Source organism: Neovison vison, chromosome 2 (genome assembly GCF_020171115.1).
Source record: "Neovison vison isolate M4711 chromosome 2, ASM_NN_V1, whole genome shotgun sequence".
In the NCBI taxonomy this organism is placed as follows: domain Eukaryota; kingdom Metazoa; phylum Chordata; class Mammalia; order Carnivora; family Mustelidae; genus Neogale; species Neogale vison.
The window spans coordinates 186,050,846-186,074,729 of record NC_058092.1 but is presented as its reverse complement, the minus strand read 5'-3'; the positions used below and the strand labels follow the sequence as shown (position 1 = coordinate 186,074,729).

Sequence of the window (23,884 nt, the reverse complement as noted above, 5' to 3'; positions counted from 1 at the left end):
ACCCCAAAATAAATAATTTAATACTGACAAAGTAAACACCATAAGAGATACACAAATGGGTAAAATGACCCTTGCCTGAAGGACCTTAAATCTCCCTAAGCACTAAACTATTAAGAGAAAACGCACAAATTTTTAAAATAGAAGAAAACTAAGTAGATGTTTGATTAGTGACATGAGGAGTTCCCTGCTAATAAAGCTATAAATTAGGACAAAATTTCCAGAAAGCAAACTGGCACTTTTATTTTATACTTCTTGCACTTGCTTATTTTCCCTATAGGAATTTTTGTAGTGGGATTTAATCAGATCTATGGACAGATCTCTCTATGTGGGAGATATCCATTCCAGTATTGCATGTAGCAGCATATGCAGGAAACATTCTAGAGAAACGTCACGATGGGGCACCTGGGTGATTCATTGGGTTCGGCTTCTGCCTTTGGCTCGGGTCATGATCTCAGGGTCCTGGGATCGAGTCCCGTGTTAGGCTCTCAGCTCAGCAGGGAGCCTGCTTCCTCCTCTCTCTCTGCCTGCCTCTCTGCCTACTTGTGATCTCTGGCTGTCAAATAAATAAATAAATAAAATCTTTTAAAAAATCACAATGAGAGGAGTGGGAAATAAACTATGATCTATAGAACAGAGAATACTGGGGATCAGCTGGGAATGATGTCTGGAAAAATGGGAAATATTCACTGTAGAGTATTATCTGATGAAAACAGATTACAAAACAATTTGTAGATACACATTTACTTTTCTCTCAAATGTGGGAAAAGAGAGCAAAAGAGAAATAAATCTTTTAATGTCAGTACATAAAACTCTTATCAGTGGTTCTTTCCAGATAGCAAGTGATTTTTTTTTTAAGCTTATCTGGTTTTTTTTTTTTTTTTTCAAAATCTTAAAAAAAAAAAAAAAAGTAATGTTGGTATAATAGCCAAGTGTTACTCTTGCTCTGGTTTACTTGGTCAGGTCAGGGTCAGTAGTAATTAGCATGTGTGGGAAGTGGTAGAATTACAGTTGACCTCGCTCTGACTGTGAAGCCTTTGCTCATGCTGGGGCCTAAGAGGGGATTAAGGACAACTGGAGACAGACCACTCTTGAGAAGTTTGCTGAAAAGAAGATGAGAGAAGTGTACGTGTATGTGTGCACTTAGAGGTAAATTCCATAGCAGTGCAGCCTGACGTATCTCTGTACCATCTTTCAGTTTGCCATCTTCCTTTCACACCCAAGCTGCTGCTGCTTCCTTTTTTTTTTAAGATTTTATTTTTAAATAATCTCAACACCCGATGTAGGGCTCGAACTCACAACTCCCGAGATCAAGAGTTGCACGCTGTACCGACTGAGCCTGCTAGGTGCCCCCCCGAAGCTGCTGCTTTTTGCTTTGTTTTCTTTTGCAAAATTTTAGGCTTCCGTGGGTTAAGTGAAAGTCAGCTGGCTCCCTTTCCCCTGCACTGCCCCTCTCTGTGTTCCTCCCTAGTAGATGGTAAGCAGAACAAACGCTGCTGAGAGTCATTGTCTGCTATGCTTATGATTTTATACAAATAGGACCACATGGGTTAACAGTCCATTCTTCTTATGACATGTAACCTAGAAGTTACTTTTATGTCTGTGTGTAGATCTCATCAAGTACAGCTACATTTGTCCTTCTAAGCCGTAGCCTGTATGCTGTAGGACTTACTTGCTTAAAAATCTCCCACCAGAAATACAAATCAAAACTGCAATGAGATATCACCTTACACTTGTCAGAATGGCTAAAATCAACAACTCAAGAAACGGCAGGTGTTGGCAAGCATGTGGAGAAAGGGGAATCTTCTTGCACTGTTGGTGGGAATGCAAACTGGTGCAGCCACTCTGGAAAACAGTATGGAGGTTCCTCAAAAAGGTAAAAATAGAACTACCCTATGATCTAGTAATTGCACTATTTCCCCAAAGAATACAAAGGTATTTTTCCTAAAGAATGCAAAAATACTAATTTAAAGGGGTACATGCACCCTGTTGTTTGTAGCAGCATTACCAACAACAGCCAAATTCTGGAAACAGCCCAGGTATCCACTGATTAATGATGAATGGATAAAGAAGTTGTGGGGGGAAAGTGGGTGAGGGGATTAATGAGTGCACCTGTGATGAGCACCAGGTGTCATATGGAAATATTGAATCACTGTATTTACACTAATATTACACTGTAAAGTGACTGGAATTTAAATAAAAACTTTAAAAAGGAGTGAGAAAAAAATCTCCCATCCTTTCATATCATCTTATGAATTAATTCATAGTCCCTAGTCTGGCATTCAAGGTCTTCCAGTATGAGATAATCTTCCAGTAAGACCAACTTAATATTTCTTTTTTTTTTTTTTTAAAGATTTTATTTATTTATTTGACAGCCAGAGATCACAAGTAGGCAGAGAGGCAGGCAGAGAGAGAGGAGGAAGCAGGCTCCCTGCTGAGCAGAGCACCTGATGTGGGACTCGATCCCAGGACCCCGGGATCATGACCTGAGCCGAAGGCAGTGGCTTAACCCACTGAGCCACCCAGGCGCCCCCAACTTAATATTTCAATTTGATCTTCCACTACCTTGCACTTGGCCCAAGCCCAGGCCAACTTCACCACTTACTGATGATTCTTTGTGTCTTTGTAAATATTGTTTCTTGTGACTAAAACTTCCCTTCTGTTACTTCTCATCTTTTTGTGTTCACCTGCTGTCTTTCCTTTCTTTTTTTTTTTTTTTTGGCCCCCTTCAGAGCAGAGAGCTGGATGCGGGGCTCAATCCCAGGAGCCTGAGATCTTGACCTTAGCTGAAGACAGAGGCTTAACCCACTGAGCCACCCAGATACCCCTCTTTTTCCTTTTCTTAAGTAGACTATAAGATTCTTCATGGCAGAATCTTATGGCGTGCTCTTATTCAGCATTCTATATCCAGCACCTTTTATAATTCAGGTTCATAGATGTTTAATGAATGCTTGCTATGTACTTAATTCACTCATTCTGTACATACACAAAATGACTTGGGTGCGGTTAGCTTTCTGTCCTAAACCCATCCTCCTAATAGCCTGTTCTTGTCCCAACCCAGCTATGCTCTCTTCCATGTTTATATTACCAGAAGCACCTTGTATCGTTGTGTCATTCCCAAAGTCTTCCTTTATAGTTACCTTAATAGATTGCAATCTCCATAGTAACAGGGACTATGTTTGCTTAGTTCTTTATTTTCGTAGTGACTAGCACAATGCCTGTATGTGGTAAGCAGTCAGGAAATATTACTACTATGGAACTGAATTAAGATGGAAAAAAAAATTCTAAACAAAAGCCTGAAATTTGCACTTTCTAGGGAGTCAGTGATCTTTCTGTAGCACAAATCCATATCTGGAAAGATGGCTCTGGGTTGCTTGAGCTTTGGAGCACTTACAGACCTTTTAAGAGCTTTGATTTAAGGCATGAATAACTGGCTTCTGTTTCCAAACTCTAAGCACTATCTAAATAATAAAGCTGCTTTAGAATAATTTATAATTTTTCTCATAGCAACCCTACCTTATTTTTAAATCACTTATAAGGAAACAAAGGCGTAGAGGAGTTCTGTGACTCATAAATAGTCAAACAGGAAAGGATCAATGAAGTAAGAGTTGAAGGATGGTACTGTTCGAAATATACGGACATATTGTTAAATGTAGTATCTGTGACATCAACCTGCTATTTAGGGCCTGTACCCCAGTACCCTTAAGTTCTTTTAATAGAACCCCAAAATATTTGTCATCTATGAATCATGCATGCATGCAACAACTGTTTATTGAGAACTGATCATGTGTCAGATATTAATTGAGGTGCCAAGATAAAGCAGTGAATAAGATAAAGAGCCAACCTTTGAGGAATGCACGGAGAATCATTAACACAAAACTGACTCGGATTCTGGTCTCTTTGCCCTGACTTTGAGCAGCTCATCCTGTCTGTATTTCATTTCCTCTTGCATAAAATGAGAGGTTAGCCTAGAACTTTCTAAAGGACTTAGTTTCTTCAGAGTCATAAGTCTGCGAATTGAACAGAAGTCTTAATTTTCCTGAAAGAGCTGGAAATTGGTTTCTTTATTTAGTTTATTTAATTTCCTTCATCTAATATTTCTTGTTCCTGTTTCAATATAGTTGAACTCCCTGCTCACTTCCTTTTCTTTAATGGGGGAGAGAGAAAAAAGAGGCTTCATTCTGCTGTGATTTATGTGTTTGGTTTTTTTTTTTAAGATTTTTAAAATTTATCTGAGAGAGAGAAATCATGCTCATGAGTCGGGGGGAGCAGAGGGGGAGGGAGAAGTAGACTCTGCCCTAAGCCTGTTGCGGGGCTTGATCCCACAAAGCCAAGTTCACTTCCTAAGCCAAAATCAAAAATTGGGTACTCGACTGACTGAGCCTTTCAGGTGCCCCTCTGCTGTGATTTGTAATTGAGGTGGATTTTGCAGTGCTTATGTTCAGACTTAGGTTGTAATGCTTAGAAGTGTTTCAAAATTTTGTGGTTCTGTCGTGGTGTTAATCAGAAACTTCAGCACCAATATAATATAGATCTTTGCTTGAAGGTCCATGTGCACAATTAATTAAATCCATTAACTATAAAATCAGAATGATGTGCTGCATGAATATATTTCATTTTCCCCATAGAAAAGTAAGGACAAAGCTGTTTCCATGAGTCATCCCATTTTCTGTCCTTACTGATATTTTATTGGCTAGCCTTTCTCATTGCTCCTCTAAAAAGTATCTAAGATGATATTGAAAAAAAAAATACTCTATGATATAGAAAAATATTCGGGGTACATTAAGGGAAATAAGTTTAGAAAAATGTTTTTGTCTTTTTAAAATTGAGGTATATCTGTAGAAAAAGAATTAAAAATTATATAATAAAAGCTTCAGTGTTTCTGTGTGCTTGGATAGGTTATGATCTCCTTTTTATGCTTCTCTTCATTTTCCAGTTTTTCTATAATGAACTTTTTTTTTTTTTTTAAAGATTTTCTTTATTCGACAGAGAGACACAGCGAGAGAGGGAACACAAGCAGGGGGAGTAGGAGAGGGAGAAGGAGGCTTCCCACAGAGCAGGGAGCCCAATGCAGGGCTTGATCCCAAGACCCTGGGATCATAACCTGAACTGAAGGCAGATGCTTAACTACTGAGCCACCCAGGTACCCCTATAATGAACATGTATTATTTTGTAATCAGAGAAAAAATTGAGACCCCGATGTCAGAAAGCACGCCTCTCTTCAGTGACTTTCCACACCTTTGGTTTTGTCTGTGTCTCTTGCTTCTTACTGGCCGTCCTTGGTTTCCTGCAGCCTACCCAGTAAGATTCCAACCTGCTCTGGCCCCAGGACCCCCCACAGCCTGGCTTTGTTCAGCCTGCCTTTCATTTCATCTCTGCCCTTCCCTTTCTACAGATGTCTCACGAATCCTTGGATGTGTTGTTCTCTTTGATATTCAGTCTTTCAGATGTTGAGGACAAAAATTCTTCTAGAATCACCTTTCACTCATATCACCAGTATATCAGAAAAGCATCCACTTCTCCCCCCCCCCCCCCCCCGCCATCCCAGCCAACTGGTTGTTGTGAAGGCCTCCTGGAGGCCTTCCTCCTTCATCCTTGCCTCCACTGCTGTCCTCTGAACGGCAGCCAGAGGTTTCTTTTTAAAATATCAGCCGGGTCATGTCATTCTTCTGCTGAAAACACTCCCAAAGCTCCCACCTTACTCTGTGAAAACCAGTCTTTACAGGGGCCTACAAGCCCTATGTAAGCCCCATGGGACGTGACCTCCCCACCTCTCTGTCCTCAGCTCCTCTCCCCTCAGCTGCACTCCATACACTGGCTTTTAACTCTTTCTCAGTCATACCTCACACATGCTGCCTCGTAGGTCTGCCTTTGCTGTTCCTTTTCTGTGCAGTGCTGATCCCTGCTTGAGTCTCTGCTCACATATCAGTGTGTCAGGGAGGCCTTCCCCAACCACCCTGGATAAAATGTCACATGTACGCCCAGTGGTGTTCTCTATCCCTCTTTCCTGCTCCATTTTCTTTATGGCATGTAACATCACCTGACGTAGTATGTGTGTGTGTATGTCTGCTGTCCGTCTGTCTCCTTCCAGTAGCACATAAGCTGCTGAGGACAGGGGCTTGTTCACCTCTGTATTCTCATCACCTGGAGCACATCAGCCCTTCCTGTCTCCTTCGAGATCTTATTTTGTAGTTCCCTCTACTAAGTTTCGTCTTCCTTCTCTATTGGATAATTTCTTGTTGTCAGTAAGCATTTTCAGTTCTTTCTCCTCATCGAAAACAAACACAAACAGCCTGTCCTCAGCTCTGTACGTTCTGATTATCAAGACATTGGTTTCTGGGCTTCCTTTCAAGTTTCTGGAAAGAGTTGATGTGTACTTACCCCCTTCCCCTCCCTCTCTGGTTTCTGCCTTGGTCCTCTGTACCAAGGTTTCCATCTTGGTGTGCTGGCATGACTGCTTCTGGGGAGGTTTCCAGGATGCTCTGACTTTGAGAAGTAAATAGGCCTTGTTTTGTTCCTTTTCTTACCTTACTTTTCTGTGGTATGGTACTGTGCTGATTTTTTTTTCCTCCTGTAATTCTCTTTCAGCCTTTTTGAGGTCCTCTTCTGAAGTCTTTTCCTATTCCTCCTTACTGATGATTTTTGCTTGTTCCTTCTCTGCCTCTGCCGTAGGAGTGTCCCTTAAGGCTCTGTCTTTAGCTCTCTCTATGGCTTACTATGAATCCTTCCCAGCATGACTGCATCTATCCCATGCTTTTTTTTTTTTAAAAGATTTTATTTATGTATTTGACACAGAGAGACACAGTGAGAGAGGGAACACAAGCAGGGGGAGTGGGAAAGGGAGAAGCAGGCATTGTGCCCGTTGAGCAGGGAGCCCGATGTGGGGTTCAATCCCTGGATCCTGGGATCATGACCTGAGCTGAAGGCAGATGCTTAATGACTGAGCCACCTAGGTGCCCCTATCCCATGCTTTTAACTACTGCACTCCTGACTCCCAAATCTCTTTTTTAAAAAAGACTTTATTAATTTGGATGGCAGAGGGCAGAGATTGTATGGAGGGAGGGGCAGAAGGAGAGAGAGAATCTCAAGCAGACTCAGTGCTGAGCATAGCCTGACACGGGGCTCAGTCTCATGACCTGAACTGAAATCAAGAGGACGCGGGGTGGGACCAAAGTGAGGCGGCTGGGTAAGGGCTGGTAGCTCTGGTGGCAACCATGGTGTATAATGGCCTCACTGTGCCTCTCATCGTGATGAGCGTGTTCTGGGGCTTCGTCGGCTTCTGCGTGCCCTGGTTTATCCCTAAGGGTCCCAACTGGGGAGTTATCATCACCATGCTGGTAACCTGTTCAGTTTGCTGCTCTCTCTTTTGGCTGATTGCAATTCTGGCCCAACTCAACCCTCTCTTTGGACCACAGTTGAAAAATGAAACCATCTGGTACCTCAAGTATCATAGGCCTTAAGGAGGAAGACCTGCTCGTCAGTGCTCCATCATTGAGGTCACAAAGAGAATTCCTCTAGATGCAAAGTCAACTCCAAACCCAGACCACCTTCTTTGACTTACCTGTTTCGGCCATCAGCTGCCTTAAATACTCACACCACATTTGAATATCTTACTCTATAATGCAGTATTTTTTCCTGTCACCTTTTTTACATTTCGACAAATTATGTGCCTACTTAAACCTAAACTGTGCTGACTCTCTACAGCGTTCATGCACTCTTCTGAGCTAGAAGGTGCTGTTCTTCTGGGAAATATATTGCTCTCTCCTGGGAACCTGTGAATTCGAAGATGACTCCTGCATGGTCACAGCAAGGGACTCAGCGAAGTGTTTAACTGTCACAAGACAGAATCCAGTGGAGCAGTCAGTAGGAGAGCAGAGAGCTTGTTCAGAGGCAATATCTGTTCTAACAGAATTACACCAAAGTATATTTTCAGGATGACTTTCTTATTTCTGTCATCTACTGGAATAAATTATTTTTCTGCTTTCTGTGGAAAAGAAAAAAAAGAGGACGCTTACCCAAATCTATCTTTTTTTTTTTTTTAAAGATTTTATTTATTTATTTGATAGAGAGAGATCACAAGCAGGCAGAGAGGCAGGCAGAGAGAGAGAGAGAAGGAAGCAGGCTCCCGGCTGAGCAGAGAGCCCTATGCGGGGCTCGATCCCAGGACCCTGCGATCATGACCTGAGCCGAAGGCAGCAGCTTAACCCACTGAGCAACCCAGGCACCCCCAAATCTATCTTTTGTCCAGATTTTTCTCTTGTGTTTCAGGCTTGTATTTCCATCCTTCTCTTGGACCTGTCCTACTTGATTTCCCATGTCCCATATTCAAAAGCATACACAGTATACTTGGAACGACATAGCCTAACAGTAGCAATTGCTTCTCCACAGACACCCACCTTGGTCAGTGGCTCACCTGGTCATGAAAGGCACTCTTGTGAGTCACCTCAGCTGCTCTCTGTTTGAATGCCACCATGTCTGAGGGCACCAGCTTCTCTCTCACACGGCTCCCATGAAGCTGTAATCTGGTCTTGGTTCTCATTGCCCCTGCCACAGTTTAGATGTCCCTCCTCTCCCCCTTTATAGCACAGTCCTTAAAGCATGTACTCTGAAGCCAGACAGCATGGGTTCTGATTTTGGATGTGCCACGGATCACTTATATGACGTTGGTCCATGCCTCAGTTCCCTCATTGGTAAAATAGGGATAACAAGTCATGGTGAGGATGAAATGTGTTAACAGATATCGAGTGTTGAAAATAATGGCCAACACTGTTCTGGCTGACCTCTGTATCCCTGGTCTGTTCTTCTAAAGTGTTTTGACTTGTGCTCGCTTTGGCCGCATATATACTAAAGTGTTTTCGACTCTGCTACAACGTCAGCTTTCAGAAATGGACATCTGACCACATCATTCTCTTGTTAAGATCTCTGTGGCTTCTGATGGTCCGACCACCACTTCTTTCCAGCTCGTCTTTGTTGTCCCTTTCCCCTCACTCACTGCTACAGCTATATTCACTAATCAGCAGTTTTCCAAAGAAGATGTGATCGTGCATGCCTTGGCATCTTTGTACATGCTGTTTCTTCTGCTCGAAGTGTCCTTCCTTATCAGTTTTATCTGTGAATCTTCAGCAGTCCTTCAAGACCATGTTTATTTTTTACATTCACTTCCCACTTTTTTTTTAAAAAAGTATTTATTTGAGAGAGAGTGTGTGTGTGCGAGTTGGGGGGAATGGCAGAGGGCGAGAACCTCAGGCAGACTCCCCCACCAAGCACGTAGCACGACTCAGGCCTCGAACTCACAGCCCATGAGATCATGACCTGAGCTGAAACCACGAGTCGGATGCCCAGCTGACTGAATCACCCAGGCACTCCTCACTTGTCACTTTTTAACTAGTCACATCCATCAATTAAGCAGTCATAGCCAGCAGATACTGAAACCCAAGTATAATGGTGTTCTGGAAGATAGAAGAAAATATAACATGTTCTTCAGGGGCATGCAGTCTAGTAGGGGAACAGGACAGAGAGATGTGCAGCAGCAAGGGACTGTCCCTGAGAATGCTAAGGGGATCGGCATTCCAGAGAAGGACAGAATCACCACTCACAGGTACAGGGGAGTGCAGGGTGTTAGGGTGGTTAGAAAGGCTTCATGGAAGAGTTGCAGTTTGAGGATGGTAAGATCCGCACAGGTGGAGGGAGGGGGTAGATCCTGTGGCTCAGGGAACAGAAGGCACAGAGGTAGCAGTTGCCAAGCTGAGTGGAAGAAGCCCAATGAGAAGACGTGTGTTGAGTGCCAAGGTCATAAGCCACGCAGAGTCATGGCGGTCTCCAGAGCCCAGAGCATCTTGAGGGATGAGTGTGTTCTCGTGTTCTACCCTGTGCCAGGCCACACTGGAGCCTGATGCAGAGGGAGAGCTCAGCAACACCGATCTCATCTTCATTCAAAATTTTGATATTCTGTTCATCATGGGGTTTTTTTGGCATTAATTTTGATTTTTTAAAATATTGCATTAAAACATGATTTATTTTGGTTACTGCATTTTTTGGCACTTCCTTAAATTTTGTGCCCGAGGTCATTTCCTCACTTACTTCATTCAACCCTAGTCCCTGCCCTGTGTTCTGGTTCTGAAGTTTGGTGGAGGGGACATGAGTATTTACTTTATTGTTATTATTATTAATTATGGTTTATTCATTTTGTACATGTTCTTTGATTAGTAGACAGTATTTCGTAAAAAGTAATTAAGGTAAATTAGAATTTTAAGAAGATTAATTTGGAACTTTGGAGCCTGAAAACCATGGAAGGGAAAATAATCATTTGTGCTTTCAAGTCAATTTCTGGAGGACAATAACTTCTTCTTGCTGCAGTGCATGCAGTGCAAGCAAAAGGAGTTGTTTTGCTCACATCTAAATGGGGGAAGGATCACTGGAGGGTCAGGGTATTAGAGGCTGTTGTCCACTTGGAGACAGACATTAAGCAACTGAGTTGCTGTAACCAGAATGTTCTGCCCAAGGCAAGCTCCCACAAATGGGCCACAAGGGCTAGGCTTGGCCCACATCTCACATAAAGCAAACCTGTCTAGCCCTGCTCAAGGAGCAGCTGCGCTTGGTCACTGTGCTTACACTGTGGGCCATCACACAGGGGCCATGGCCCAAGAAGCAGTGGAAGATTCATGAACTCTCTAAACTTCTCAGGGCTACTTGTATCCAGGAAAGAGGTGTTGTTTCACACAAAGAGTATTACTAGTACATCTAAAAACGTGAAGTCTTTTGTTCATAAGCGCATCGTGACTCATGAAAGATGATTCGGCACCAGGAAGTCAATGAGCATCAGCACAAATCTCAGAGAAGGTTGAGGGGAAGGTGGAAAGGGGCAAGCTGCCCCCAAGAGTGCCACCAGGCACACTGCCCTGTCATTTGATGGGGACCGTCCACATATCCAGCATGAGCTGCTTCAGTCTCACGGTAGACATTTTGGCATGATATGGAGAAGTCACAGGCTGCATTTTACCATCAGAGGAGTGGGTGGTCAGAGAAGATGGCTCCTTCCTGAGGCCCCAGACCATGATCTGCTCGACTCACCCCTGCTGGGTTGCTGACCCCTCTTGTTGGCACAGCCAGCAAAGTTGTTCTTCAGAACTGAAGGAGAAATCAGAGTTTACCAGACAATCAAAAGCTGGTGGAGTTCATCACCACCACAAGGGCCTTAAAGAAATGGTAAAGGGAGTTCTTCAGGCCCTTGAGCAAAACACCTGAACAGGATGAAAACTTCTGTGCAAGAACTGCTTCTGGGAGAAGTTCTAGAGTGAATGACTGTCGTCAAGCCAGAACTCAGCCACTGCAGAACTCTTACTGCTTAGAGCTACATGGAGTCCACATGGGAAGGAATCACGCAGCCTATGGATTTTCCTATCGTCTTCATCGGTACTCCACTTCAGCCTCTGTGAAACACTGGGGTAGTGTTCAAGGATCTTTTCAGGCTCCTTCCCAGGGAGCAAATGTCTTAGAATCATACCAGACCTCCTTTGAGCCTGGCAGAAACATATCGACCACATGGTAGCTCTTGGTTCTCTGACTGGATGAAGCAATAAGGCACTTCCTTTGAGGCAACTCTGTTGAGCCTGGCTTCTCGAGCCCTGTTGTGAGATATTCTAAGCTTCTGTGTTCCTTAAAGATCATGTTTTAACCTTCTGTGAAAACCTGGCCCTCTTCATATACAGTTGATCCCGCCCTTCCCACGACCCACAATGGATTTCAGTGACTGGTTTCCATGACCGTCTGCTCCACAAGGCTGTGAACCCCGGGGAGGTGGTGGGAACTGTAGCCTTTCCTCTCCCTCCCCTCGTGCAGGGTCTTTACAGTGAGTGGCCCAGAATAGATACTCCAGAAACATTGAATCAATAATCAGGGGTTCAGAGTGTACTGAGATTTTTATACTTCTTCCTTCAATTTCTTCAGGCTGCAAGAATTAGTCGATCGAGTGCTGGAACGCTTTCAGGCATCTGGACTAATAGTGAAAGAGTGGAATAGTGTGAAACTCCATGCGACAGTGATGAACACTCTATTCAGGAAGGACCCCAATGGTAAGTCCCGCATAGAACTGTAGAATAGTTTATGATCAGCAAGGCCTTGTGATATTCCTGGGGTTCAAACAAGACTGGCTACCCAAGACTCTCTGGTAATCTTTTTCCTTTGAATCTCTAACTTGTTTTGATGAGCACAGTGGAAGTGGACAGGGAACGTATCTAGTGTGGGACCATGACATTCCAGATCCTTGATTTCTGTTGCACATCGGGTTGGCAGATTTAGCGAAAAGAAATACAAGAGGCCCAGGTAAATTTTAGGTAAACAGTGAAAAATTATTTTAGTATAAGTGTGTCCTCTGTAATACTTGGTGTCTTCTTGGAAAAAAGAAATAAGGAGGGCGCCTGGGTGGCTCAGTGGGTTAAAGCCTCTGCCTTCAGCTCAGGTCATGATCCCAGGGTCCTGGGATTGAGCCTCACATCTGACTCTCTGCTCGGCCAGGAGCCTGCTTCCTCTTCTCTCTCTCTCTCTGCCCGCCTCTCTGCCTACTTGTGATCTCTATCTGTCAAATAAATAAATAAATAAATAATCTTTAAAAAAAAAAAAAGATACAGAAAGAAGGAGAGAAGATTAGGTTAGTCCAGTGGTTCTCAACTACAGACAACTCTGCCCTGTGCCCCCTTCCCCCCACCCCAGGACATTTGGTTGTCACACTTAAGGGCTTGAGGGTGTGTTGCTACTCCTGGCATCTAGTGGGAAGAGGCTGGGAATGCTGCTTATTAACTCTCTACAATGGACAGGCCAGCCTACCCTAACAAAGAAGTATCTAGAAATGTCAATATCACCAAGGTTGAGAAACCTGGTGTTAAGAGTAATAATGTTTCCTCTCATGGACTCTGAGCCTTATGTAAGAATGCCTTGCTTTTACCCTTCATTTGGGATGGTTACCTACATTTCAAAAAGGATTCTTCTTTTTTTTCCCATTGCCTTTCCCACACCCTACCCCCAAGTGAAAGCTTTTCCAGGCCAGTCAGCATCATCTGATCAGGAGCCACATATTCAAATTACATGCAGCTTCTCCTTCTAAAACTTGCTTGAAATATACCAGCACCAAAAATCTCATGTTCAGGTTTTATTTCCTTTGTTTAGGACCTGACCTTGGTTTTAGGAAGTTTAGGTTGGAAGAGGACTCCATCAGGACTTTAACCCATAAACTCTTTGTAGATTTATACTTTAGGACAGGTTGTGTGTCCCTCTTGTCAAAGTACAGTTGACCCTGAAACAACAGTTTGCACTGTGCCGGTCCACTTATACCAGGAATTCTTTCAGTAACTACAACATAGTACTATAAACGTATTTTCTGTTCCTTACAAAATTTTTTTTAAATACTTAATTTATTTATTTGACAGACAGAGATCACAAGTAGGCAGAGAGGCAGGCAGAGAGAGAGGAAGGGAAGCAGACCCCTTACTGCGCAGAAAGCCCGATGGATGCGGGGCTCAATCCCAGGACCTGAGCCAAAGGCAGAGGCTTTAACCCACTGAGCCACCCAGGCGCCTCTGTTCCTTCCAATTTTCTTTTTCTGGGGGACACCTGGATGACTGTCAGTTAAACATCTGCCTTTGGCTCAGGTCATGATTCCTGGGTCCCAGGATTGAGCCCCACATTGAGCTCCCCACTCAGCGGGAAGTCTGACCTCCCCCTTCTTGTGCTCTCTCTCTCACTCTCACTCTCTCAAACAAATAAAGTCAGGCAAAAAATATTTTCTTTTTTCTTGTTTACGATATTGTAAGGATGCAGTATATAATACATATAATTTACAAAATATGTATTATTTGGCTGGTTGTATTATCAATAAGGGTTTTGGCCAACAGTAGTTTGGTTTTAGGGAGTCAAAAGTTATACACGAACTTCAACTGCATGGGGGTTGGTGCCCCTAATCCCCATTGTTCAAGGGTCAGCTGTACATCTTTTTCTTTCTCTCAGACATGTACCAAAGATCCCAACTGGAAGTCACTTGCCATTGTAGGACTAAGAGATATGTAGTTGTCCACATTTTAGTTACAGAGTTAATGTTTTGTGATGTTAGATTATAAAATTATATAAAATATAATCTAATATCACAAAACATTAACTCTGTACTAAAATTTTTCTAAATTTAAACTAAGATTTTTCTAATTTAAACTAAGATTTTTCTAAATAAATCACTATTTTACCTTCAGGAGCACTGAAATCAAATTGGTTCAAATGACTCAGTCAAAGCATATAGACTGTTGTTTGGGTACTTAATAGAATCCAAAACTCTATACTTGTTCTGATGCAATACTTTTTTAATTTTTTTATTGCATTTGGGTAGTAGTATTGCAGAAGAATATTTGGAATTTCAGAAAATATATTTTCCGGAATATTTCATATATATATATATATGTATGTATATTTATGTATGCTTGTATATACATATACATTTATAGGTATCTTGTCCACTGGGAACATTTAAAGGAGTCTGTGGTATTTATTTTGTTCTGGGTGGTCAATTTTAAGTTTGGAAGCATAGTCAGATCCTCTGATATGATGTACTTTTTAACATCTCTATGTAAAGACATAGTTCTAGAACTCTAGAATATTCACTCAATTCTTTGGTTCAGAAGACATATTGTATCCAGTATCATCCAGTAGAACTCCCTGTGATGATAGAACTATTCTCTACCTGATGTCCAGTATGGTAGCCACTATCCACATGTAGTTATTGAGCACTTAGAGGTTGCTACAAGGCTGAGAAAGTGAACTTTTCATTTTAATTAATTTAAATTATTTAAATTTAAATAATCACATGTGCTAGAGGCTACTAATTTGGACAGTGCAGGTATAGACAGTATTTTATTAGACATTTAATGCTATCAGCAATACATTCTGAAAATGCCCTAGTCCTTAAATCTTGCTTGAGAACTCTTAACCGTACTCCCTTATTAACCACATTTTGACATAGAAGAGTTGAATTATAAAGGAATCTGTATCTACTAAATTGTGTGTTTCCAGATTTATATTCAGTTAGCACTAGAGCTCCATGTAAGAAAACATTCTAGTTCACAGTCTAGTTATCCTTTGCTTCTAGAGATAGTTTGAATATAACACCTTTATTGAGATATAATTCACATACTGTATGATTCACTCATTTAAAATACATAATTCAGGGGCGCCTGGGTGGCTCAGTTGGTTAAGCATCCAACTCTTGATTTTGGCTCAGGTCATGATCTAAGGGTTGTGAGATTGAGCCCCGCCATGGGGCCCTGCACTGGGCATGGAGGCTACCTGAGATTCTCTCTCCCTCTATGCCCCTACCCCTCAAAACCCATTTCAATCTTCAGATATCATTACTGGTTTTTTTTTCTTTTTCTTTTTTTTTTAAGTAGGCTCCAACATGGAGCTTGAACTCAGGACCCCGAGATCAAGACCTGAGCCGAGATCAAGGGTTGGACACTTAACTGATATTTGTAATTGATATTTGCTTAGTATGCTTTGTAATTGATATTTGCTTAGTATGAATTTAAAGTTTCACATCACTTCTTGGGGCACCGGCATGTGGGTGGTGCAGTCAGTTGAGTTTCCAACTCTTGGTTTCTGTTCAGCTCCTGATCTCAGGGTCATGAGATCAAGCCCCACTTCGGACTCTGTGCTCAGTGTGGAGTCTGCTTGGGATTCTCTCTCCCTCTCCCTCTGCCCCACTGCCCCAGGGGCACATCACATGCATGTGCATGTTCTCTCTGTCTCTCTAAATTAAATAAATATATCTTTAAAGTTTCACATATCCTCTTAACAGGGGGCTGGTTTTTAATTTGGGAAATATACATGGTTTTGGGATCTTTGATTAAGAGAGTACTTTTTCATTAGAAGTTACCAAAGTGTAATTCCGGTGGACTAATTAACATATGTTATGCTCCTGGAGTTACTGACCTGGACATATTTTACCAATTCTGACTTGGTAGTCTCCATATCTATATATGATAAAAGTGCATATTCCAGAATTGGAAGTACAGATATTTTTGAGGGTCTCTTGGTGGGCAGGAAAGGGGTTGATGTTTTAGAAAATATTCTGAGGGTTAAATAATTCTTAAGGATGCTTTGAAATTTTTTAAAAATATTTTATTTATTTATTTGACAGAGAGAGAGATCACAAGTAGATGGAGAGGCAGGCAAAGAGAGAGAGAGAGAGGGAACCAGGCTCCCTGCCAAGCAGAGAGCCCGATGCTGGACTTGATCCCAGGACCCTGAGATCATGACCTGAGCCGAAGACAGCAGCGTAACCCACTGAGCCACCCAGGCACTTGATGCTTTGAATTTTCTATACCTTAGGTTCTTCTCTGGTTGAATTTTTACTTGAAAAGGACATAGAATATGGTGTTTCACTCTTTCTGACCTGCCATCCCTCTCCTTTGAAATCCTTTTTCCTGTTATACTTTACGGATGTCTTTTGGGATTAGCAAGCTAAATTAACACAAGGTCATAGATTCGCTGCATTTCTGTGTAGAATGTCTGTAAAGACACCTTTGATTGCAACTGAAAGGGGCTCTCTCATTTTGGGGAAGTCCTTAAACCAGCCCACTTAATGTTGGTTGCAACCCAAATTAATGTTGCCAACATTTTTGACTACAAATGTGTGAATTTTTAAATATTTTTACATATTTAAAAATGCATATAGATTATACAAAATCTTGGGTTTTTAGACCATGGGGAACCTTTGGAGATCACCTAGTCTTAACCTGGAGCTGCGTAAGTGAAGTCCATTGAGGAGACATAATTTACCTAATAATATGGCTTATTTTACAGGCACAAACACCTCTCCCACATCTTCTTTATCCATTCATCTATCAGTGGACACTTAGGTTGCTTCCATATTTTGGCTATTGTAAATACTGTTGCAATAAATATAGGGGTACATATATCTTTTGGAATTAGTGTTTCCATTTTCTTTGAAAACAGAAGTGGAATTACAGGATTATGTGGTATTTCTATTTCACTTTTCTTTAAGGAACTTCCATACTGTTGCTCCAGTTTGTGTTCCCACCAACAGGGCATGAGGGTTCCTTTTTCTCTGTGTCCTTGCCAACACTTGTTATTTCTTGTATTTCTGATGAGTGGGTAAAGAAGATGTGTGTGGGGGTGTGTGTACATGTGTATACATACACAATGGACTACAACTCAGCCATAAAAAAGAATGAACTTTGCCACTTGTGACAACATGGATGGACTAAGAGCATATTATGCAGAGTGAAATAAATCAGACAGAGAAAGACAAATACCAAATGGTTGTATGTATATGTAGAATTTATACATTTTTTTAAAGTGTATTTGTTTATTATTAGAGAGAGAGTGCATAGAGGGAAAGGAGAAGGAGAAGCAGACTCCCTGCTGGGCAGAGAGCCTGACCTGGGGCTTGATCCCAGGACCCTGAGGTCATGACCTGAACCAAAGGCTTAACTGACTGAGCCACCCAGGCACCCCTTTGCTTTCATGTAGAATCTAAAAAAACAAAACAAACAGAAGCACATTCATAAATATAGAGAACAAACTGGTGGTTGCCAGAGAGGACTTTGGGATGGGGTTGGCAAAATAGGTAAAGGGGATTAAGAGGTACAAATTTCCAGTTATAAAATAAATAAGTTACAGAGCTGTAAAGTACAGCATAGGGGATACAGCCAGTAATATTGTAATAACATTGCATGACAGATGGTGAGTGGCAGATGGTGGCTACAGTGAGTAATGTATAGAATTGTCAAATCACTATGTTGTACACCTGAAATTAATATAACATTGTATGTCCACTATACTTTAAAAAAAAGAATATGGTTAATTACATAGGTAACATACCTTGAGTACTTGGACAGTGTTGAATGAATAAATGTGTACTGAATTAATGACCGCACTGAGACTGGACGCCAGGCCTCTTGACTCAGACTGATGTTTTTCCCTCCTATTATGCCACAATCCCAGTAGTACATGAGGATTTTGCTTGTTGTACCTATAGAAACCCAAAAGAAAACAAATGTGAATAACCCAAGCATCTCTTCTAACATTATCTTTGAAATATTTACAGCTGAAGGCAGGTACAATCTCTATACAGCTGATGGCAAATACATCTTCAAGGAAAGAGAATCATTTGATGGGCGAAACATTTTAAAGGTCAGTACATAACAGGGTGAATTGGAAATCCTTTGGCATGTGTCCTAAGTTAAGAGTAGAAAACAAGTCATTCTCCTTTTAACAGTAAAATATATTTTTCTCATTCTTCTCATGAGGATCATTGATTCAAAGGTCTGGCAAAACACACACACACGTGTGTGTGTGTGTGTGTGTGTGTGTGTGTGTGTGTGTGTGTGTTAATGTCCTAAAGGAAAAGAGATCTTTTTGAATCTGCTGAGGTTGTGATGTCTCTTAGAACCCTGACTACTTGAACTCATAGGAATATGTTGATTTTAACCTAGGGAGTTTTACTCTATATTTTACCTCTGTAGGACTGGGTCTGCATTTTTTTAAGTCAAAAAGAATTATTTATTTTGTTCTAGTAGACTTTTCACCTATAGTCCCTCTCTAAAGTTGTTTTGTAATCTGTTTTTATTCAGGAATAGCCCATGTTCTGAAAAGTAGGTGGTCTCTGACTGTTGAGATTTTGCTTCTTGAGTGTTAAATTAACCTATGAAATTTCCATAAAAAGGGTTCTTCAGGGTGGCATATATCTTTCTCCTACAGACCACATTCTGTAACAACCACAATTTATGCCGTCTCTCTCAGGTTAGCATGTCATTGTGCCTCTGGGCAAACGGAAACAGAAGTTGATACAACGGAGAGGTTTTGGATTCTTCATTTCACTTGTTCTGTAATGATTAGGTCATACATTTTCAAGGCCATACATTTTTGGGAGCTGGGAGGAGAGTGTGTGTATATAACTTCAGAATAATCTTTAGCTTTAAAAAAATGCTTTTTCTTTTTCCTTCCCCCCTCGTCCTTTGTTGCCTTATCTGGGTACTGGGCACTTTTCTTGCCAAATGCCTAGTGTGACCCCATTACCTTTAATTGATGACATCACTTCAGCAGCTGCAAAGTTCTTACTGCAGAGGCCGACATGGCAGTGACCAGATTTCCTCTTAGGCAGGCATTCAGGCTCCTACCCTGCAGAGCTATGTCAATTTCTTCTTTTCCTTGATACCTTTCCTCTTTTTTGAGTGGTTTTCTTGTTGTCAGAGTAACTGTGGTAGCTTTGGTTTGAGTGGCAAGCTGCTAATTAATTCAGCTGTAGTTTACTTATTTTCCCAGTCCCCAGCTTCAGTGTGATATGATTCTTTTTCCTCCGCCATCTCATTTCCTGGGGCTTTTCCAATAATAGCATTAATCACTTTGCTTTTTTGTTGTTGTTGTTAGTTTGATTAAGAAAGAAAGATTGAACAGGGAAAGAAATCTGTAGGAATGACTCAAGCCAACTTGATTCTTTTGGAATTAGGATTACAGCTCCAGAGGTGTGTGGATGAAAGTCAAGTTGGGGGTGCTGCACCCTCTGGAAGAGGGGGGTGATGGCAGAGAGCTTGTGCCGTGGCTGGAGAGCCAGTCTTCCAATTTAAAGATGCTTTGCCTCTAAGTCTTCCTCACCACCCCAGTGGTGACATGGATGTAGCTCCCTCTAGTGTTAACAAGGGCTTGCTATGTTGGTAGTACCCTTACTGGTTCATGCCTCCTAGGAGTTTTAAGAGCTGTAACCACACTGTAACCAGTGTGGTTAAAGCAACTTGCCAAAGGTCACAGGTAGTCGGTAGCCAAGTCTGAATTAACAGAAAGATTCAAATCACAGGGTTAGCATTGTTTCTGCTGCCTCTCATAAAAATGCTCAGTGTTTAGGTAGAGATCATTAGGTATTTGAAGTTGGGCATACCTGTTTGAACTGTGATGAAATCTGATTAGAAGTCATTCCATAAATGTTGGGGCAATGGTGTGTGCCAATTAGTCTAAAATTGTGGCTAATTAAGAATTAGACTTTGAATTGAATGCAGTACTAACACATCAACAGAAATACTTACGAGGGTGTACCATCTGCCAGACCGTGTGCCCTGCAGATAAAAGCAGCCATTATGATGCAGTCCCTGCCTTCTAGGGGCTTCCTGTCTTTGAGGCATACAGACGGTTAATAGGCAATTACAGTACAGAACGATGGGGGTGAATTATGAATATGGAGAAGTACCTTTGAACACAGATAGTTAGGATAAAGTGTCCTTTGATTCAGTGTCCAATATTTTACTTTTTAGTCATTAGCTGCAGAAAATGTAATCTTTCACCTATATTCAGTCAAGGGAATTCACTTTGAGAATAAAGGTAAAACGTGGCCTCCCACAATTACCTATGCCCAAATGCACAAGAGGTAATAATTGTGTTTGTGAAGTAGCTATAGTTGCCCACTTTTTGGAATTACCATGAACGAACATGCCTCTCTCAGAACATGAGAACCCACAGGCCCAGAAACCCTTGGGGAGAAAAAGATTCATAAAAACCAATGAATTATATATGGTTTTATGCCAGATAAGATTATTATGTTTAGAAGGAAAAAACATCAATTTCACTAACAAGATAGGAACTGACTTGGAGAAAACCGAAAGGTTAACTGCACTGGCTGTTCAGGGGCCCAAGCATATGTGTGTAGCATATTAACAGCTGCATAGGTCAAGGATCAGGAATGCTGGTGATGAGAAGCAGCCTTGGAAAAAAATCAACTTCATCTACTATTCAAAGAGAAACAAAACGAGAAAGCAAGTCATTGCTCATTGCTGTAAGAATTTAATAAGTAACGGCCAATTGCTATTCTACTCCATGAAGAGAATTGGTCCTTTTGGCTTGGTGTAATATTGTGTGTTCTGGGTGCCTTAATAAGAAGGAGAAAAAGTCTTTAATGACTTTGGGAGGTAGAAGCCACATTTTTCTTTTGTATGGCCCTTTCGAGAGTTGTTACCGCAGTAATAGACCAGCATTGGGTTATTCCTAGCTAAAATAAGAATGTTCTTACCTTAAGAAGGACTTTGTAAGAACTGACAACTAAAGAACCACTGTACTGTGTTTTTTGAAACAGAAAAGGAACCTATTTAGTTACGGTGGGTTGTGAGGGAAGCCTGACAGCTCTGAAAGGAGAATGTGCAAGGGAAGAAGACCTAGGCCAAACACAGAGGGTAGTAACTGCTCAGAGAGTTTCTGTTTCTGATCTAAGAGATAAAAACAAAGATGTTGTTTGTTCATCCCTGAGGCAGTTATAAACTTGTGATTGGAGAAACCACGCTGACCTAGAGACGTACTGCCAGAGATAACTGCCCCATTGCAAGCAGGCCACCAGTGACTGCCAGCTTCGCAGAGAAAAGTGGTCTTAGTGGCGGTCTGTTTGGGGGGCCTTCTGAGCTGGCCTTAAGCCGTAGAATCACTCTGCCAAAACTGTGCTGCAGCACATGGAACAGGGGTACGGTATTACCTGTTCGAAAGCATGGCGTCTAACTGCAGAGTGAAGAGGAGATATCCGAGCCTGAGCTTGTGCTCACCAGAGGAGGTGCTGTCGTGCAAACAAAGGCACAGGTGATGTATTTGGGAAGGAATAGAAAGAAAGTGCTCTCAGTCCAGAATCAAAGGCCACCATGAAAGTGCAATTTCTTTTTTTCTTTTTTTCTTTTTTAAAACAGTTTATTTATTTATTTGACAGACAGAGATCACAAATAGAGAGGCAGGCAGAGAGAGAGAGGAGGAAGCAGGCTCCCTGCTGAGCAGAGAGCCTGATGCGGTGCTCAATCCCAGGACCCTGGGATCATGACCTGAGCCAAAGGCAGAGGCTTAACCCACTGAGCCACCCAGGCGCCCCCCAAGAGTCCAATTCTTAACCAACTGAGCGACCCAGACTCCCTAAACTGTATTAATTTTTAATAATTTACTTGGAGGGGCGCCTAGGTGGCTCAGTTGGTTGAGCAACTGCCTTCGGCTCAGGTCATGATCCCAGACTTCCAAGATCGAGTCCCGCATCGGGCTCCCAGCTCCTTGGGGAGTCTGCTTCTTCCTCTGACCTTCTCCTCTCTCATGCTCTCTCTCATTCTCCACCAAATAAATAAATAAAATCTTAAAAAAAAAAAAAGACTTTACTTGGAAATAGGTTTTATTTTTTTTAAGATTTTATTTATTTATTTGACAGAGATCACAAATAGGCAGAGAGGCAGGCAGAGACAGAGAGAGGGGGAAACGGCTCCCCACTGAGTAGAGAGCGCTCAATCCCAGAACCCTGGGATCATGACCCGAGCCAAAAGCAAAGGCTTTAACCCACTGAGCCACCCAGGCACCCCTGGAAATAGGTTTTAATCTCTCTAGCCACATTGAGACTTTTCTTGAAAGATGTAAATGACAGTAACTCAAAAATTTCATTTATTTTTGCTTTTGTTCTATTTTTGCCCCCCTTAACATCTTTACAAAAGGACAGGTCGAATAAGTGAATTTAAATGAGATCTTTATTTAATTTGCTTAAGGAAGCTATTTAAAAATATGTACTATTTTATCTTTTTTGATGAAACATATACATAGAAAAGTACATGAAACACACACACACACAAATACTGTTTAACAAATAATCATGAAGTGAACAGTGTAACTACTACCAAGGTCAAAAAGGAGAACATACCTCCCACGTCCCTCCCTGGCCAATTCCAGTTTGTCCTAAGGTAACAGAGTCACAATTAAATTCTTCAAACACCAGTAAAGAAGCTTGTTTTGAATGATTACTTTTGTTTCACAGTATTAGAAGAGTATTGAACAGCTGAATTCATTTTTGTTGTTTTCTAGGGAAGATAAGTGAGATTGAGAGCTATATAGTAGTTTTTTTTTTTTTTTAAGATATTAAGAGCACCTGGCTGTTTCAGTCAGTAGAGCATGGGACTCTTCTTGATTTTGCGGTCATGAGTTTGAACCCCCCCCCCAATTGGGTGTGGAGCCTACTTAAAAAAAACCCAGACATTAATTACTATAAAGAGAGACTGGCATTTAGAAACTATATTATTTCTTCTTTTAAAAAAATTTTATTGATCTTAGGGACGCCTGGGTGGCTCAGTTGGTTGGACGACTGCCTTCGGCTCAGGGCGTGATCCTGGAGTCCCGGGATCGAGTCCCACATCGGGCTCCCAGCTCCATGGGGAGTCTGCTTCGCTCTCTGACCTTCTCCTCGCTCATGCTCTTTCTCACTGTCTCTCTCTCTCAAATAAATAAATAAAATCTTTAAAAAAAAAAAATTTTATTGATCTTAGAGAGTGCTCCAGCATGCTCATGCAAGAGTGGGGGAAGGGCAGAGGAGAGGGACAAAGAGAATCTCCCGCAGATTCCCTGTGGAGGTCTCAGTCTCACCACCTTGAGATCGTGACCTGAGCAGAAATCAAGAGTTGGAAACTCAACCATCTGATCCACCCAGTCACCCCAGAAACTATATTATCACTAAGGAAGAAAACATTGTGTCTTTTGTTATCCATTATCCAATTCAATTTTCAGCTGTATTATATATTGTTATTGAAAATTACTTCTTGGATACATGGCTCTTTAGAATTCTTTCCCCACCCCCCAAAAAACTCAACTCTTTCAGAAAGGCTTTCTTTGAAAGTCTATCACTAAGTGTTCCATTGCACTGTTATATCAGAATAAACAACAGCAAATCAAATGTAGAATAAAATTATTGTCTCTCCTTACTGCCATAGCTATGGTGTTGTTTTTACTGCCTGATATTTCTGTGACTTGAAATTTTTTTTTCTGTGATGTGAAACTCTAATCTTGATGTAAAATCAGTAAACAGATGTCACTTCCTCTCTAAGCTATAAGCAATAAGACATATTGA

At 41.6% G+C, this 23,884-nt stretch overlaps 2 protein-coding genes across 5 annotated transcripts in view; both read left to right on the top strand.

Annotated features, from left to right (window-relative positions):
- ASCC1 (activating signal cointegrator 1 complex subunit 1) overlaps positions 1 to 23,884 on the top strand; it is a 109,866-nt gene that overhangs the window by 57,265 nt on the left and 28,717 nt on the right. For all 4 annotated transcript variants that reach the window (XM_044239739.1, XM_044239737.1, XM_044239736.1 and 1 more), the window contains exons 8-9: positions 11,944 to 12,068; positions 18,101 to 18,186. In XM_044239739.1, the coding sequence (XP_044095674.1) occupies positions 11,944 to 12,068; positions 18,101 to 18,186 (211 nt within the window). The remainder of the gene's footprint in view (positions 1 to 11,943; positions 12,069 to 18,100; positions 18,187 to 23,884) is intronic.
- Positions 7,197 to 7,460, top strand: LOC122900776 (V-type proton ATPase subunit e 1-like). The gene has a single exon (XM_044239742.1). It carries the CDS (start codon positions 7,212 to 7,214, stop codon positions 7,455 to 7,457), a length of 246 nt encoding a protein of 81 aa, XP_044095677.1. The 5' UTR covers positions 7,197 to 7,211; the 3' UTR covers positions 7,458 to 7,460.

Excerpts from the sequence above, each read along its gene's own strand:
- LOC122900776 (XM_044239742.1), top strand. The coding sequence starts at position 7,212 with ATGGTGTATAATGGCCTCACTGTGCCTCTCATCGTGATGAGCGTGTTC.